The sequence below is a fragment of the Leishmania donovani genome, chromosome 6 (assembly GCF_000227135.1).
Source record: "Leishmania donovani BPK282A1 complete genome, chromosome 6".
In the NCBI taxonomy this organism is placed as follows: Eukaryota; Euglenozoa; class Kinetoplastea; order Trypanosomatida; family Trypanosomatidae; genus Leishmania; species Leishmania donovani.
This window is the reverse complement of record NC_018233.1, coordinates 231,620-249,121: the sequence shown is the minus strand read 5'-3', so window position 1 is coordinate 249,121 and position 17,502 is coordinate 231,620. Positions and strand designations below refer to the sequence as shown.

Sequence of the window (17,502 nt, the reverse complement as noted above, 5' to 3'; positions counted from 1 at the left end):
TCAGTGTGAGGGCCGTGCGGGGTGCGTTCGAGCCACGCTGGCACTTCGCCCATCACATAGACGGTGTGCAGGCGTGTGCACGGTCGCAGGTCGCCCCGACGCAACGCCATCCAGGCCCTCACCGCCGACATCAGCAGCGATGCATCGCGCGGACCTCCGCCTACGTCACAGACACCTGACCCTGTCACACACCAGAGGCGAGTTCGGCATTCGGCAGGCATAGGAGGGGAGGGGAGGGGGGCTGCTTTGGCTTCTCCCCAGGCAGAGAGAGTGGGGCTGTACTGGAGCCTGAGACAGCACGCACTGAGAGGCATGTGTGCGTGTGCACGTGTGTCGAGCAGGCGAGAAGGCCCGTTTCAGCACAGGTAGAGTGTGACGTGAGAACGGCAGGGACAAACACACGCACACGCACACGCTGAATGCCAAATATGCATTCGCCGTCGGCACGGACCCGCAGAGAGAACGTGAGAGAGAGAGAGAGACACCTCACTGCGTGTAGCTAAAGTGGGCACGAGGCTCACACGCATGGAGCTGTGTGCGAGAGGGGAGGAGGAAGGGAGGGAGGAGGCCAGAGATGTCAGTCAGGGTCGTCAGCGTCACCATCGAAGCCCCCCGCTCATCTTCAGCTGTCCTCGCTTTGATACTCATCCCGTTCGCCACTCCTCGTGTGCGGTTGTTTTCGCGGCCCTGCGCTCACCCTCCCCAGCCACCACCCCGCTCGCTCTCCCTCCCTCCGTCTTCCAGGCACCAAATAGCAGGAGGATTCGACGCGAGAGACGCGCGCACGCACGCCAGCAGGCAGGCGCTGTTCTGCGCGCATGATGCTGGACTGCGTCTGTAGAGCAGGAGGACCGCTTGTATAAATATATGTATATATATTTATATATAGCTTATGTTTTCGCCTTGCATGGTGTAGGCTGTGTGGCGCCGCCCCTCCCCCCCCCCTTTCACGTGTTTCCGCCGTGTGTCGCTGAGAGACGATGAGGATGGCGTCCGCCGACAGTGCCATCAACGGCCGCGTTGACTAAGCACACACACACACACATGTGCATCAACCCGCCAGCATCCACCGCTACGCAGCCACCACATACTCGCGCTTCCAGCTGTTGTACTTGCCAAGCGCCCACACGGTCATGCTGTTTTTGTAGCCGGGGTAGTGAATCGGGTTGTTGCCGTTGAAGACGCCGCTGATGCGCTCCTGCGGCCAATCACCGCTCGCAAGCTGGCGGGACATGATGAGCTGTACCCCACGGTCCACGGCGCTGCGGATGTTGCGCTGCCGCGTCGGCTCCGTGTGCGCGGCCTTTCCCGCGGCGCAGATAATGGCCATGACTGCCCAAGCCGTGTTCACCACTTGGCTTCCGTCCGGGCTGTCCACCCACGTCTGCCGCGCCGATGCGCTGACGTCCTCGCTCCAGCCGCCGTCGGCACCTTGGTGGGAGAGAAGGAAGTCCACGAGCTTCACGCAGTGCGGGTGCACGGCCATGTCCGGCAGCTCCTTCGACGCCTGCAGGGCATCGGCGACAAGCCACGCCGCGTACGTGTAGCAGATGCCCCAGCTGCCGTAGAAGCCACCGTCCGGCTGCTGCTGGCCCAGTACATACGCGATACCCTCGCTGATGGCGCGGTCCACGTCACGGCGGCGGTAGTGCGGGTAGTGCTCGCGGAAAAGTGACAGCGTGTGGATGCAGCTGCTGCTGCATTCGACGTAGCTGTAGTCGATCATGACGTCCTTGAAGAGCTCCGCACAGTCCAGCAGCTCGCAGTACGCCGGGCCGCGTGTCGGCTCATACGACGCCCACCCGCCATCGCCGCCAAAGCCGCTGTTGCGCAGCGACAGCACCTCGTCCACGCCGTCAAATATGCGCCGCACTGGAAACTCGTACTGCGGCAGGAGCAGCAGCACCCGCAGCCCCTCCGCCGTGCAGTCCGACACCTGCCACCCCTGCGCCCTGGTAGAGAAGTTCCACGCCCCCTTCGTGCGATGGCGGTAGAAGTCGGCGGCCGCCATCGGGTTCGCCTGCACCTGGGCAACATCGATGTAGTGGTGCGCCAGCTCCATCTCCGCCGGGAACATCATCTCGCGGCGGCACGCGCAGATCGCCTGCACGGCAAAGGACGTGTCCCACAACTGTGAGCCGTTGTACCCGCTCATGGACAAGCCGGTGTTCTCCAAGTAGAAGTAGTCTTGCACCCGATGGCAGTGCTTCTGGAAGCGGGCACTGTGCTCGCCCTCGCGCACCCACGTGGCGAGCATGTTGAGCCACTTATTCACAGGTCCTAGACATATAAAACTTGTGCTCTCGTCGTCGTAGGCGATGTGCCGCCAATTCTCCTCCAGCGCGTACCGCCGCAGGAACGGGATGGGGTGCCGCTCGTAGAGGTCGAACAGGCCCATGGCGACGCGTAGCAGCGGTGAGGTCGGCGTGTACACGTCCAGCTCGCACGCCACGCCGCGGAAGCTGCGCCACGGGATGGCATCGTATGGCTCTGTGTAGAGCTCCTTGCGCAACGCCAGCGTCGTCGGGAACGCCGGCGCCGACCAGCGCAAGCCGTAGAAGTATGAGAAGGGCATGGCGATGACGCGGCTGTGGCACCACATCTTACCCAGCGAGAATGGAATCCAGTCCGGCATCAAGATCATCTCCGGCGGGATTGGGTTCACGCCGTCCCAGCTGTACACGCCCAGGATGCTCAGCCACACGCGGCCCCACATCGGCGTCTTGGTGGCGCCGCCGTGGGCCAGGATCCAGTTGCGTGCGCACGTCGCCTGCGGGTCGCTCGCCGGCACCCCCAGCAGACGGACGCTGACGTAGTTCAGCACCGTTCCCATCATCGTGCTGTGGCCCTCCGTGTGCTGCCCCCACCCGCCATCAGGGTTCTGGTGATTGCGGATGTACCGAATCAGCTCCTGACGCGTGGCCTCGCCGCACCGGCAGCCCACCTCGCCGGCATGTTCGAAGGCGGGGACACCCAAGATACGTTCCGGGATGTCGCCCCCATTGCCGCGCCGCTTCGTGCCGTTGGAGTCCAGCCGGACGTGGTGGTGGTCAGGGAACGGCGGGAACAGGCGGTTTGTCTCACCTCCCGCCACGATGTACTTGGTGATGACGAATCCAGCCACGAGGAACATGCAGCCGCTGTAGTTGTTCGGCCAGTGCCCCGAGAAGGGGTCCTGCAGCTTGACCAGGAAGCGGATGCCGTCGTCCATGGCCGCCTCCGATGTCGTGCGCGGCTGCGGGGGCGAGGCGGGGATGAGGCCGATGTGGTAACGCTCCACAAAGGACCGCTTCGAGCATTTTTCCTGGAGGATGTCGGGCAGCCAGGGCACACGGCTGTTGGTGACGCCGGCGCCGTTGAGGCCGGTGCCGTTGAAGCCACTACCCCTGCTGTCTTGCTTTTCGTCACCGCCACCCGAGTCCGATGCGGCGCGCTGGCGGAGCAGCGCATGATAGTCGCCGACGGTGTGCAAGCCACACAGCTGCGCCATGGCGAGCTCGTTGTGCTCCTCCCCCTCGCGCAGCGGCTCGCCAAAGTACCACCGCTGGCGCCCATCCTCGCAGCGCAAGTGCCACGAGCCCAGCGGGAACTCCTTCGAGTGCTTGTGCACATTGGCGCGGACGTGGGGCACGCTTGGGTGCACCCAAGCGCGGTGATGCTGCAGCCGCAACCGCCGCTGATGCGCGTCGAGCAGCTTCAGGAGCAGATGCAGCGTCAGCCACACCGGCCACGTGAACAGAAAAAAGAAAAAGAAAAGACAAGTGCGGCCGACGCACCACAGCTGACGCCGGATGTAGTCGCGCAGCGTGTTCGGCGGCTCCGGCACGACGGTGCGCACGGGTAGGGTACGCTGGTACTCGACAAAGGACGCGTGCTCTGCCGCATAGGGCTGAGCAATGGCCGCAACACGCGCGTAGAGGTTGCGCAGGATGTCCGAGACGAATTCAACGGCGTTCGTGACGGCGCCTCGCGGTGGGTCGCGTTGTTTGCCGCAGCTGCTGGTGGTGAGCCCATTCACGCGTGTATCGTGTGGCTTGGTCGGTGAACCCGACACGGCGGCCCTCGATGATGAGGGCTGTCCTTTGTTGGTGTGCATACTTTCCTCGCGCGTCTTTCCTGTGCGTGTGTGTGACTGTGTCCGAGCGCGCGCGCGCGTGGAAGTGGTTGAGCAGCCAACAATGAACGTCGTCCGTTGCTATGGCGTCGTCAGCGGATGAGTCGGTGAGTTGAGTGTGTGCACGAATGCAGCGCCAGCGGAGGAGGATGAGGAGGAGGGCTCGACGGCGTCTCCTCGTCGATGTTGTTTGCTGTCTTGTCCTTCTTTCGAATGGGCCGCGGATGTTCACATGTGAGATGACGCAGATCAAGCGAGATGAGGGAGGAGAACGAAGCGGAATCCGACGAGTGTCGGCGTAACAGTGTGCGAGTGTCTGTCTGCCTGTGTGTGTGTGTGTGTGAGAGAGAGTAACGTGGACAGGCTTGACTGCGAAGGCGAGCGTGAGAAGGGCACGGCTGGTGAAGGGCAACAAGATATAGATACCTATATATACCTACCCCGAAAGGCCCCCTACACTGCCGGCACACACACACACACGCACAGCGAAATAGAGAGAGGCCGTACAGACGAGGGGAGACGGAGACGCACACAAGAAACGATGGCGTGCACCTGCGCACACGCGCACGCAACGAGGCGAAGCACGGAAACAGTAAAAAGCAAAGAAACGAAGAAGCAAGGCAAAGAAAAGGAGTGATGAGCGGACGAATACGCAAGCTGCTTGCAGACGCACCGACGTGCGTGTGTCGCAGCGGGTGTGGTTGGTGTGGAGGCGTGGGCGTCGGGGTGGCGCGCAAAGAACGGATGCGCACATATAGGCGCGCACATGCATGCGTGCGCAGCGAGGGGTTGTTGTGCAGCAAGCGTGGAAGGCGTGGAGAGAGGATTAGTGTACGAGAGAGCGAGAGCGCTTAGGGGACAGCTAAAGATGATTGCATTCCAGTGGCAGTGCAGGATGAGGAGAGAGAGGGAGAGGAGAGGCATGGCAAAGGACTTCTGTCGGAGGCTATCTATCCGCTAACGGTAGCAAGAGCGAGAGAAAGCCATGCTCAAGAGCACACACATGCACGCATAGTATTGCGTTCAGCAAGTTCATACCTGCCTCCTCTCCGTCTCTGTCCCGTCGCACCACCACCCACCCGCCTCGTCGCTCTCGCAGCACCTGCACAGCAGAGACATTATGACAGCAAGCGCAGCAGGAGCTCCGTCGCCGCGCACATGAGACTTGCCGCCTGCGATACAGTTACCACCCCCCGCCATCCCCGCCCCGCGCATGCGTTCCGTCCGCCCTACTCGCTTGTTCGTCTTGTTGTACAGCGTAGGCAAAGCGCCCTGGACGTGCACCAGCACGCGGGCACACCGATCGGATGAAAAGAAGCGGGGGAGTGGGGGCGATGGCGGCAACACAGGCGTGGAGGAAGGATCGCCACCGGCAGCCACCATGCTCGTACACGTCGATTACGTGCCACGAGCAGCCTACACACACACACACACGCAGACACAGACACAGACACACAAAGACCATCAGCCATCCCAACCCCACTCTTCTTGCTCGCCCGCCCGAGGGGCGCTAGAGCACCGTGGGCAAGGCGGCGTCGCGGGCAGACAGCGGAGCGGAGCTGCCTCCATCGCCGCCAACGGCAAATGACATCGGCGTGGAGTCGCTCGGGCGACCGACACGCTCTGCCCGACGGCGGTCGTCTGTCCCTGGGCCGTAGGCGGCCGCCGCCGGGTTGGCCGTGAGAGACGCGAATGCACTATTCGTGCCAGGTTCCATTTGAGGACACAACAGAGTGCTGCTGGACCGCAAACCCGTGCCGGCGCCGGACACAGAGCCCGGGACTGCAGGGTGCTGCTGCGACACCTCGCGCGACGGGCTCACTGACGGACTCGTCGACTGCGCCTGCAGCCGTGCCGTCGCCTCCTCAACAATGCGAAGCAGCTCCTCGCATGTGGGGCGCCGTGCTGGGTCCATCTTGAGACACGTCTGCGCGATGGTCACCAAGTCTGGACACTCCGGGCACTCGGGTATCTCCGGCGGCTCCGCTGTGTAGGTGAGCAAGTTCACGATCTGCTCCTCGCTCTCAAAGTCGTACTCGAACCATGGCGCCTCGCCTGACATCATTTCAATCATCGTGCAGCCGACGGACCAAATATCACCTGCCTTCGTAGGGCCGCCGAGCTTGTCGGACGAGTCCTTCGCCGTGGCGGCAGCCGTGACGTCGGCGGCGCCGCTCGAGTGGGGGTTGTGGAAGAGGGCCGGATCCATCCAGCGCAGGGTGCCGGCGATGTGCAGCGTGCCTCCGGCGCCAACAGAGACAGGGTCGTCCTTGCGCTGCCCAGGGGTGGTGCGCGAGGTCACGCTTTGCGCCTCCCCACCGCCGCGGGCGGCTGTTGCATGCGGTCGGGTCAGCAGCCGCGCGGTGCCGAAGTCGGTCAGCTTCACCTTACCCTTCTCTGTGATGAGGATGTTCGCTGCCTTGAAGTCGCTGTGGACGATGTTGTGCCGGTGCAGATACGCCAGCCCCTCGAGAGCCTGATGCACGTAGGACAGGATGACCCCAGGGCTGAGGGCACCGAAGTTGTCGAGCAGGTGCCGCAGCGATCCGCCTGGCACGAACTCCAGCAGAATGTTGAAGTACGTACTGTTTTGCGAGGAGCCGTAGTACTGCACAATGTTCGGGTGCGTCGCCTTGGACAAGACGCTGATCTCCTCCTGTAGAGAGCGGTACTGCTGCAGGATCGCCTTTGCCTCCGGGTCCTGCTCGGCGTCGCTGCCGTGTGCAAACGTCGGCAGCCGCACCCGCTTCACCGCGATCAGCTGGCCGTTGGTCAGGTTGATGCCAAGGTACACCTCTGCATTGCCGCCCTTGCCGAGCATTTCCTCGCCGATCTTCCACTCGATGGTCTCGCGATGAGCGTGGCGGCTGCTGCGCGGGGCCCCGCCGCCGGCGCGCCGCGAGCCGTTCGGGGTGCCGCTCGCGAAGCTCGAATTGTCCGGGGTGGAGAGCGCGCGCGGGGTGTTGCGGCGGGCAGCGCTAGTGGAGAGGGCGTTGGGTGAGGCCATGACCGTGTTCTGGCTGCTGCTGCTCTCTTTGCCGCCACCGCCGGTCGACGAGGCGTTAGTTCGCCGCCCTGTCTGCGGTTGCGGTGAGAGCCGTGCGTCCAGCAAACTGCGCAGCCCACTGCCACCCCCCATGCCAGTGCGGTCGTCCAGCGGCACGCCACGCTCGTCAGTCAGCATAAAGACGAAACCCAAGAAGAACTGCGAGGTGCTGAGGCGGAACGTGATGAGAGCCCTGTCGCGCAGCACACAGCTCTTGTCCTTGCCAAGCTTCTTCACGTTGACGTACGTGCCGTTGGCGCTGCGGTCGTATAGAGTGACCGTGAAGGCCTTGTTTCGACGCGCACCTCGCTCGCTGCGGCCGCTGCCGGGAGACTGCGAGTCCTGCGCCGTTGTCGACGCTGACACGGTTCGCACAATGGAGAACTGCGTGCTGCTCACAAAGCTGTCCGACACGACAGCCGTGCACTTGCTGCTGCGGCCGAGCCGAAATTCGTCCCCGAGATTGACGCTGATGCAGCACGACGGAATCGTCGCCTCATCGCGCGAAACAAGGACTGCCCAGACGGCGCCCTCGCCGGGCCGCCGCGGTGTCGACCGCACCGCGGCAGTGGCAGCCGCGGCGGCGTTAGCGTTGGCGTTGAGGCTACCGCTGCCAGTCCGGGCCGGATGCGGCGATGGCGAGCCTGTCCCCTGGCCTCCCGCGCCCGCACCCGCCGACGGTGACGCGCTGCTGCTCGTTGGCACGAGTCCGCCGTTGCCACGGAAGCTGCCGCTGCCAAGCGGCGCGCTTGGCAGTACGTCGAGCGAGCTCTCCCGCCTGTACACAGCGCTGGAGCGACGCCGCGGCGACGCATCTCGCTTGACTGGGGTTGCACCACTGCCACTGCCTGCACCAGAAATGATATTGGGACTGCTACGATGCTGCGGCCGCTGTTGGCGCGACTCGGTGCCGTAGCTGGCCTCCAGCTCGCCCATCTCTGCTGCGGCCAAGGACGGACTCAGCAAGAGGCTACCCTGGTATCGCGGCGAGGTCGTCAAGCGGCTGGTAACGCCTCCCGCAGCGGCGGTGTCTTCGCCCGCTCCGCCACCGCGACCGCTCGCCTCGCCTTCGCCGGAGGCCACAACAGTGTCGCAGGGTCGCGGAGAGGAGTGTAACTCCGTCTGCGGCGTTGCCACATCGAGGGCAGAGGCGCTGGCACCTGTGGCGTGCGGGCGAGGGGTAGACATCGCCGGTACAGACCCCGCCGCCACTAATAATGTGCTGGCGTTCAAGGAAGACGTCGCGGCAGGGGCGGCGGCAGCGGTGCGACCCGACCCTCCGACACCACAAGGCGAGGCAGAAGACGGGGTGCTGCCGCTGATCTCCCCCATGTACCCAGAGCTGCGCGACTCCTTCGCTACGTCCACCGCCGCGTCCAATGGCACGAGTGGCGGGCTGGGGGCCGGGGTAGAGGCGCCGGCGCCGGCGCCGCCTCGGCGGCCGTGACGAGCACCAGTATGCCTGCCCCTGCTCACCTTAAGCGGCGCGCTTGCCGTGGACGACTTCGCTGCATGGCGTGGCCGCGATTTTACGGGAGACGCGCCGCCATCCTGTATGTCTCTCCTCCCACCGCTGCCGCTGGTGCGTGTGGCGCCGTGATGTGGCGGCGGCGGTGGTTCCTTCAGTGCCCAGTTTCTGCTGTCGCCGACGGCGCTGGGGGCCACACCGGTGACATCCTCCGATGCAACGGAGAACGGCGTGCTGTTGGGGTCACGGTAGATGCCCGTATGTGCCCCGCTGCCGCCTGTGCTCGCACTCGCTGCTGGCTCGCCTGGCTGACGCCGGTGTGGGCCGCCGCCTTGTAGGCGCCGATGCGCGCCCCTCGCTTCCTCGCTGGTGAAAGCGAGATGTGGAGGCGGCGGCGGTGGCTGGAACGGGGACTGGTGCGCAGAGAATCCAAGCGGCCCGCCGGCGGGGGGGTCCTTGTGCGGCGAAGGCGTTGTGGCGGAGCCGTGGCGACGCGCGTGAAGGTGGCGTTCGTGTGCAGCGTCGGCGTCTGGCACGGAAGGGGCTGCAAAGAGGCCCAGTGAGAGCGACGGGGAGGAAGATGAAGGGGACACGCGCGCGGCAACGCCGCCGCAGCCGCAGCCGCCGCTGAGTCCGCACGTGGTGGAGCTCATCGACTGGCGCGTGCGGTTGTACGCGGCCGTCGCCTGCAGCAGCTGATCAGATAGGGACTTGAGGAGGCGTAGCTGCCGCACTGCGTCGGCGGTGATGGCAGTCGTCACGGCGGCATCCGGAGCGCCGCCGAAGGAGGTGGGCGTCAGAGAGGACGACGAGTTACGCGCCGCATAGCCGCTGCTGGGGCAGCAACCGCCGTTGGCACCGCTGAGTGAGAGGAGGCCGAGGAGGTCCGTGTAGCCGCTCGAATCTTCTTCGATGCTTTCCCGGTACGAATCCACCGCCTCCTTCACGGCCGCCACGAACTGGAGGCTGGATGAGCCGTCACCCCACAACGCCGGCACCTGCGGGCGCTGCCGGCGAAGAAAAGGCGCCTGCGGGGTCCCGAGGTAGCTCTCCGGCACGCTGGTGCAGTCACCGCCACTGGCCGCCGCAGCAACGCCACCATTATTCGCGTGTGTGAGCACGCCCGAGTAGCCGTGCTCGTCCGGGGAAGGGCTGCTTACGCGGTGGTGGCTTAGTCGTCGCTCCTGCAGCAACGCCTCGGCGCTTGCACACGTGGTGGCATAGAGGGGAGGCTCGGAAAATGTGAGCAAGAGAGGTGACTCACTTGCGGCAAGCTGCTGAAGTGCCTCACGGAGGCTGTACTGAGGCAGCAGCTCGGAGCTCAGCAGCGCTCCAGAGGCCGCGGTCGCCGTCGTTGTCACGGTCGATGCCGCACTGCGGCGTGGACATGCTGCGGGCTCCTTGTCCAACCCGAAGTTGCACGCCATCGCCTTGGTCGCGAAGAGCTGCTCTAGCGTCGCCGCAAGCGTCAGTCCGCCGTTCATCGTCCCAGCCATTGCCTTCGGGAGGTCGTCCTCGTCGAAGGGAGTGTCGTCGTCATCGTCGTCGTCCATGTCCGACTGGTCCTCGGCGCCGCTGTCTTCCTCACACTCGCTGTTCCGCATGCGTGCACCTGCAGCAGTGCGGTGTAGACGGTGGTGTCGGTGATGCGGCTGCCGCTCCGACAGCAATGCTTCAACGCTGTCGTCGCTGCCGCTCTTGTCGTCGCCATGGGCCTGCATGTTCTTATCCCGAGCGAGCGCTTGCCCTTCCTCTGCGTCCTTTCCTTCCACCGCCGCACTGTCCTCTTCGTGCGCCGCACGCGGCGGCTGATTGAAGAAGGGGTTTCCTTCCGCGCCACGGCCGCCGGCGTGCTCGCCCTCCACGGCGCTCGCGCTCGTCCGCAGCGGACCGCCGAGCTGGTTCTCGACTACGCCACCCTCCTCGCTGCACAGAACGCCGCGCAGTGGTCGCAAGGTGGCGCGAAACAGCAGTCCATGCACCATGACAGGTGAAGAGCAGTACGGTGCCGCCATCACGTCCTCGTCGCCGTCTCCCTGCGCCTCCTTGCTTCCGTCTGTCTCAAAGGCGGTGGCGACTCCGGCCTCGTCGTAGGGGTCGGTGCCACGATCAAGTCCTGCCGCGAGGGGCGGTGGCGGTGGTGGGCGAGGACAGCGCGCACCCACTGCTACGCCGCTGGTGCTGTTCTTGTTGTCGCCACCACCGCCACCGACTCCGAAGGAAAGAGGAGACTGTGAGGCGGCGGTCAACTGCGAGGGCACTCGATCTGCGTGCCCGGCAGCCGCTGCCACAGTACCGCCACGGCCGGCCAGCGACCAAGGCAGCTGCAAAGACGAGATCTGGTGCGGCCCGCCGCCAGTGCTCGAGGAGCTGCTTGGTCGAGCGCCGCCACCACCAATGGCGGTCGTCATTGCAAGCTCCCCGCTGTGGCCAACAGCGGAGAGCGGTACGCCTGCCACCGCAGCCGCAGCACGTGTGCAGGGCACGTAAAAGAAGCCAGGAAGCGGAGTGTCGCGATGCTGCTGCGAGGCCACAACGGTGAAAGTGCCATAGAGGCCAGCCGCGTGCGGCGGCGGTGATGCCTGGTCTACGAAGGTTGGGCTACCGGCGCCGCCGTGCTGCCGCTGCAGCCGAGCGTTTTGGAGAGGAGAAAAGGCTGTCGACGTTGTCTGTTGTGAGGAGAGCAGCAGCGCCGCGGTAGTGGGCGACGTTGACTTGACAGGCGGAGGCGCAAAGCCGTTCGAGGCGACCTCGCCATCGGGCACGGTGCCGGCCGCTGTCGCCGCGGACAGCGCAGCCGTATTAGATGATTGCTGTCGCCGATGCGTGGAGGACGCAAACTCCACACTCGGCGATGGCGGCGGCGGCGGGAGATGGCGGCCAGTGCTGGAGAAGCCTCCCTGGCTTGCCGCCGTCGTGGCAGCACCGGGCAATCCCTCGTACACGAAGCTGCCGTACGCGGGCGTCCCCAGCATGTCATAAGCGGTGCACCCCGTCAGCCGCGCAGCGTAGCGATTCCAGCACAGCACCTCTCCCGTTCGGGGGTGCACCAGTGCAACAGGCAGCGGCAGCGCATCGCACAAGCCATGCAATAAAGGGCGCCGAAGGATGATCACGAAGGGCGTCGGCAGCGGCCGGCCGCCACCCACCGCCGAGGACCTGTGCCTCCGCCAAGAGCCGGCAGTGCTGGGTGCTGGCGCGGCGAGACGCTCCGCCCAGACGTCGAAGCAAAGTGCAAACGGCGGCCGTCGGCTGCATCGGCCCGCGCTGATCTCCCTCGTGCTGCCGCTGGCCTTTGCGTAGTAGGGGCAGTGTCCCCGCAGCGTGATCCGCCGCACAGGCGCCCCCTCGGCAACGTTGTCGCGCACCTCCATCTCCGACGGCTTCTGGAGCTGCTTCGCCGCCCCCGATGACGCGTTGCGGTTCTCGTTCGTGTCGTGATGGTTATCTCGCATGCCGTCCTGGGCGCCGCTGTGACGCCTCTTCATGCCCTTCCCCTTCTTCGCCTTCTCTTCCCTGGTAGAGTGGGCACCCGCGCCGCGCTTCTCGCCTCGCACTGCGGCGGCTGCGGTGCGCAGAGGCTGCGCGACAGCGCTCACCAGCATCACCGCCGTCTCCCGCTCCACGACATCGAGCCACGCGAGCACGTCCGGCAGTCGGCGGAACAAGACAGCGTCGACGGTGGTACCCAGAAGCCGGCACAGGGACGGGCCAACGTCCACAATGACTAGGGCAGCGTCGAGGACAAGGTACGGTGCGCACGCGTCCTCCAGCGAGGTTCCGGCCGGTATGGGCGGCTCGCTGTCCCACTCCTCTCCGTCGTCACCGCGGCCGTGGACAGGAGCATTGGGAACATCAACGCCGTTCGCGCAGCCATCGTCATCCGCCGCGGGTGCAGCTGCAGACATGCTCTTAGCGGCTGCAGCGGTGGCGGCGACCCCGCTCCACGTTCTCTGCCCCTTGGCGGTCGCCGATCCTGTTCGCCGATGCTGCCGAGTTTTCTGATGCGACGAGTCTGCTGGCACTATCGCCGCCGCGGCGCCGTCGCTGTCGACCGCGTCGTCACGAAACGCGCCGGCCTCCTCGACCTCTCCAGCCGCCGCCTGCTGCACGTGCTTGCGCCGCTGCCGCCGCGGTTGAGGCGCCGGCTCGAGATTGCTCACAAGCATTGTCGAGGGGGTGCTGCTGCTGACGATAGACAAGCGCGAGGGCGGAGCGAGCTGGCGCGACGTCTGCGGGAGTGGCAGAGATGGATGGGTGCCGTCTCCAGACGATGGGAGCATCGCTGCTGCTGATGTCGTGGGATACGTCACCTCATCCATGTTGTTGATGGGGTAATGGGCAGGCTCGTAGCGCGCCTCGCGCACTGCCTGAGAAAGAGAGCTTGGGGAGTACAAGGGTGCAGACAGGTCGCGTGCTCGCCCGTGTTGCGGAGGCAGGGTGATGTCATGTGGGGTTGCGAGGCCGATGAGGTCGTCGCGCGGCGGCACCCCCGCACTGTCAAAGAACTTTGGCGCCAACAGCGGCGCGCCCTGCTGCACAGACGGCGCCGGCGATCGTGCGGCGGCGTTGTAGCGTGGGCGCACGGGCCGCTGCGGCGCAATGAGTCGCTGGTCGGACTCATAACGGCTGGGCACTGCCGTGCCAAGGCCACCGTAGTTGGCTTGGGGGTACCGGGCAGCTGCTATGCCCACTCCTCCGCTGCCGCCGCGTACGAGACTCCCGAACTCGCCCACCTTCAGCCTGGCAAGGTAACTGCCGTCAATGCCTTCCGCGGAGAACATCTGTGCGTATGAAGCAGGCGAGTACGCCGCGACCGGTGGCGGAGGGAGGACCACCCGGCGAGATGGGTGGGCACTGTACTGCGTGGCTGGGGCAGGAGCAGCTGTTGTCACCGTCGAAGGACTGGAGTATGGCACGGAAGCACACGTGGCCTCGAGCGCGTCACGTCTCCGGCCGATGGAGAAGTTCACAAAAGGCGGCAGCGGCTCACCCACACCAGCGCCGTAGCTGGCTGAGTAGCCAGCAGCTCCCCCACCAGAGGCGAGGCCTCGCAGCAGTTGGTGATGCTGCTGTTCCTCCACGACTGCTGGTCGGGGCCTGGTGATGCACATCGCAAAAGCGAAGCAGAGCAGCGGCACGCTCATCCACACCACCAGCGTGAGCAGCGTGCCAGGGCCGGCGTGTTGGTACTGGGCCAGCAGCACCGCCATGTGCACGAGGCCAACCAGCAAGCTCCACAGGAGCGGCAGGGAAAACCTCATGCCAATCCACGCGTGCAGCAGGCAAGTCTTCCACACCGCCTCGACAGGATAAAGCGTGGCCCCGTAGCGAGCCGCATGTCCTGCTCCGCGGTCGGCGAGGATGGCACCGCCGCCGCGGCCAGTCGTTGACGCCATCGGAGCCGTCCACGTTGCCATCACCTGGGGTGACACCAGCACAAAGGTGCCAAGCAGCAGCAGCTGAGCCGTCGGCAGCACAACGCGGAAGTGCTGGCGATCAATAAGGTGGCTCACGCAGCCAGCGCAGCAGCACATACCGACGCTGCTGACCTCATCATCGGCATCGTGGTCGTGATACCGAGGGCCAGCGCTGACAGCGGCAGACTCGACGTGCCAGCCGCGGGCACCGCCGGCGCTGCAGGAAGCCGCTGCTGCGCCGCTTGCGTCGTAGAAGCCATGCCGCCACCGTCGGTACCACCGCCGTTCCGAAATCCAGTAGAGCAGGCCGCACACGCACCCTACCAATGACGACAGCACCATCAATGCAATGTGCACCGGATTCGACGACCACGGCAGGAAAAGCAGCACCCCTGTCACAACACCGATCAGCGCCAACAGGTATCCGGGTGCAGTCTCCGCTGTGGAGCTCAACAGCGCTGAGCCGATGCGATGCGGCGAGAAGCGCTCGCTACAGCCGTTACCTTCTGGCGGCACCTTTCCATTCGCTTCACCTGTGCGCGTCGCACAGGTGCTGTCGCAGCACCACGATGAGGAGACGGTGCCATGATGCGCTGGGCAGTCGCCCACAGCATGGGTGCTGAATCGATCCGGATAGGCTGGCGGCAGTGATACGGACGCAGAGCGATCCGCAGAGGTGCCGTTGCCATGCGGCAAGTGGCTGCTACGCGTTCGCGCGGCCATATGCTGAGGAGGAGAGGAGAGCGGGGCAACCGATGTCAGCACCTGCTCAACGGAGAGCTGCCCTACCGATGAAGATCTTCGCCGTGTCGCGTTGTGCGTGTCGTCGGGACGCTGTTGGTAGACGCGGTAGTCCGCCGAGTAGGTGCCGGCGTCCTCGTCCCCTTCCTCGCATGAGCGCGGATTCGAATCTAAGTTCTCGCACTTGCCGCTGCTCCCATCGTAGGTCATGCTGGGCCCCGCAAAGGCAGCCGGGAGGGCCACATCGGCCGTACCCGCTAGCGCAGGTTTGAGCTGAGGCGGCTGCATTCTCCGCTAAGACAACGAAGCACTGACAGGCGCACAGGAGAACATGCAGGCACCAGCACAGGCGGGGCTGGAGGGAGGGAGGGAAAGAGGGGGGAAGAGGTACCTGCAAATCCAACAGAGAGAGATGCAACAGCAGCAGCCAACGGGGTGTGACGCACAGAAAACGAGCAACACACAAAACAAAAGGGAAGCACCGACGAACAGAGAAGACACAAGCCCGCTATCACATTCAGGGACGCACGTGTAAGACGGCGTCTGATACGGATGATGGTGATGAGGTGACCCCTCCTCCCTCTCTCCCTTCCACCCTCGCCCCTCTCTGTCTTCTGTGGGGGGTGAGGGTGCTGATGAGAGCAGGAAAGGGACCGGCAGGCGCGGAAACGACAGAAGGAAAAGGAGAAAAGGCGAGGCAGCAAGAGTGATGTTGGCCGTCGCGGTGGCTACAACGGATGTAGCGTTGGAACACAGACACGCGCGCACACACAAAAGAGAGAGGGCGGGAGGGAGGAAACGAGACTGCCCGCCTGAGTGTAGTGGTGCCAATTGGAAGTGTAGGAGAGGAGAGGTTGTGGCGAGGAGACGCGCGTGAGCCAATCACAGCACGCGCGGAGAGAGAGAGGGAGCAAGCGACACGCGTCAATGTGCAGTGAGCAACTCTGCCCACGCTCGATCCCTGCGAGCGCGGTGTGCGCACAGTGGTGGTGGTGGTGGTGGAAATGGAAGGCGTTTTGCGAAGAATGCTGAGGGCGCCGCATGCACGTGTGGAGAGAGTCAGAAGGATTGGGCGAGCGCGTGCGGCAACGCAGAGCGGGAAGGGCGAAGCGAGCCCGCAAGGTACCGGATGGGGCCGGGCGTGGCGAGAGAAGGAAGGAACAGCGGTGAATGGTGCCGTGTTGAGTCCGTTTGAGAGCGAGAGGGACAGCGACCGAAGAGCAGAAGAGAAGGTGATGAGAGGTGGAGAGGAGATGCGGGCGAGGCCCCCGGCGTCAGTGACGCCGGGAGGTGCCCCCTGAGAGGACAATCCCACGAGCGCGCATGCACATGCGCAGCGACAATGAGGAAAGACAGAGAGGCAAAGCCGAAGTGATGCGGGGGACGTTGGCGCATACGCTATCCCCCCCCCTGGTCAAGTGATTCTCATGATCATCATCACTCCCGCGTGCAGCCGTCATCACATCAATGCGCGTCGGCATCGTTGATGCCGTTGCAGCTGCAGCTGCTGATGAGCTTCTTTTTCTTGTTTTGTATGCATCTCACGATAGAACGACGACACAAGCGTCGAAGAGAATGGAGGCGAGAGAGAATAGAAACGGCGCATGAGCGACACTCGCATCCGAAAACTATATCACACACACACACAAGCCTATGAAGCACAGCTGCCGCTGCGCCGCCTCGCAGCCACGCTGCGAGTGGGTTTGCTCTGCGTGCGCCGATGCCCATCGACGGTGCTGGTCATCCCAAAGGGAAGCCACCCAACGCAGTCGCTGATGAATAAGCCGTTGCTTCAGCTTCGGGGCGTGGCGGTAGTGCTCGGCAAGCCGACGTCGTCGCAGGCCCCTTGCTTCAATGTCGCTGCTGTCGTCCACGAAGTGGTGTGCGCCGGCCGAGCCGCCTTTTGCTTCCACCTGCCATACGTTATCCATCCTTGTCGTCGTCGCTGTCGCCGATGTCGGCGCCCTCCGTATCTCTTCCTCGAATAAGCTTCGCTTGGTGACGTCTGTATCCGCGATCACCGCAGACGGCGGCGGTGCCTCCAGCCTATGCGACTCGGTGTCGTCGTCATCCGCCTTCTTCCCGTCACCGGCGGTGGCAGCCTTCGCGCCGCTGTCGGGGAAGCCCCAAGAAACGCCACATCTCTCCGAATCCTCGTCCACCCTCGCCAGACGACGCACGCAGTGCCCGATAAGACGATCGTAGTTCGGGCCGTTGCTGGCGATCGGGGTCCCAGTCGAGGCGTAGATCAAGGCGGTGCTGTCGAGGTGGTAGCGCTGAGCTCCGCCCATACCGTTGTCATCGTCGCGCGCCACCGCGGTTCGCGCAGCAGAATCCCTCCTGTGGCCCTCGCTCTCTCCCCGGCACCAGTGACGATAATCAATGAGGAAGTGGCGTCCTATACGCCACATTGGCGGCGCTGTCATTCGTGTCGGGGGTCTTAGTCGGCAATGAAGAGAAAACGACGAGAGGCGGGCGAAGAGGCCGTGCATGTCCTTCCTTTCGAAGATGCTGGCCTCGTCATCGCCCGTGTCGCGCACGGTGCTCAGTGTGGCTGCGGATGGTCGAGAACGCTGCCTCGCGGCGACTGAGTCCACAGCACCAGATCCGCTATCGCTGCCATCGCCGTCGCCCGCCCCGGTGATGATCGCCAACGACGACGCGATGCTCTCCAGCGCACTGCCACCACCCGCGTCGACACACCGCCGCTCTG

The 17,502-nt window shown here is 64.7% G+C and overlaps 2 protein-coding genes across 2 annotated transcripts; both read right to left on the bottom strand.

Annotated features, from left to right (window-relative positions):
* Window positions 1-1,072: 1,072 nt before the first annotated feature.
* LDBPK_060670 (lanosterol synthase, putative) lies at window positions 1,073-4,096 on the bottom strand (the record flags this gene model as incomplete). The annotated part of the gene is made up of 1 exon (XM_003858325.1): window positions 1,073-4,096. One exon carries the CDS (start codon window positions 4,094-4,096, stop codon window positions 1,073-1,075), a length of 3,024 nt encoding a protein of 1,007 aa, XP_003858373.1.
* Window positions 4,097-5,624: 1,528 nt separating this feature from the next.
* LDBPK_060660 (protein kinase, putative) lies at window positions 5,625-15,077 on the bottom strand (the record flags this gene model as incomplete). Its single annotated transcript, XM_003858324.1, has 1 exon — window positions 5,625-15,077. The coding sequence occupies one exon, from the start codon at window positions 15,075-15,077 to the stop codon at window positions 5,625-5,627; it is 9,453 nt and encodes a 3,150-aa protein (XP_003858372.1).
* Window positions 15,078-17,502: the final 2,425 nt, after the last annotated feature.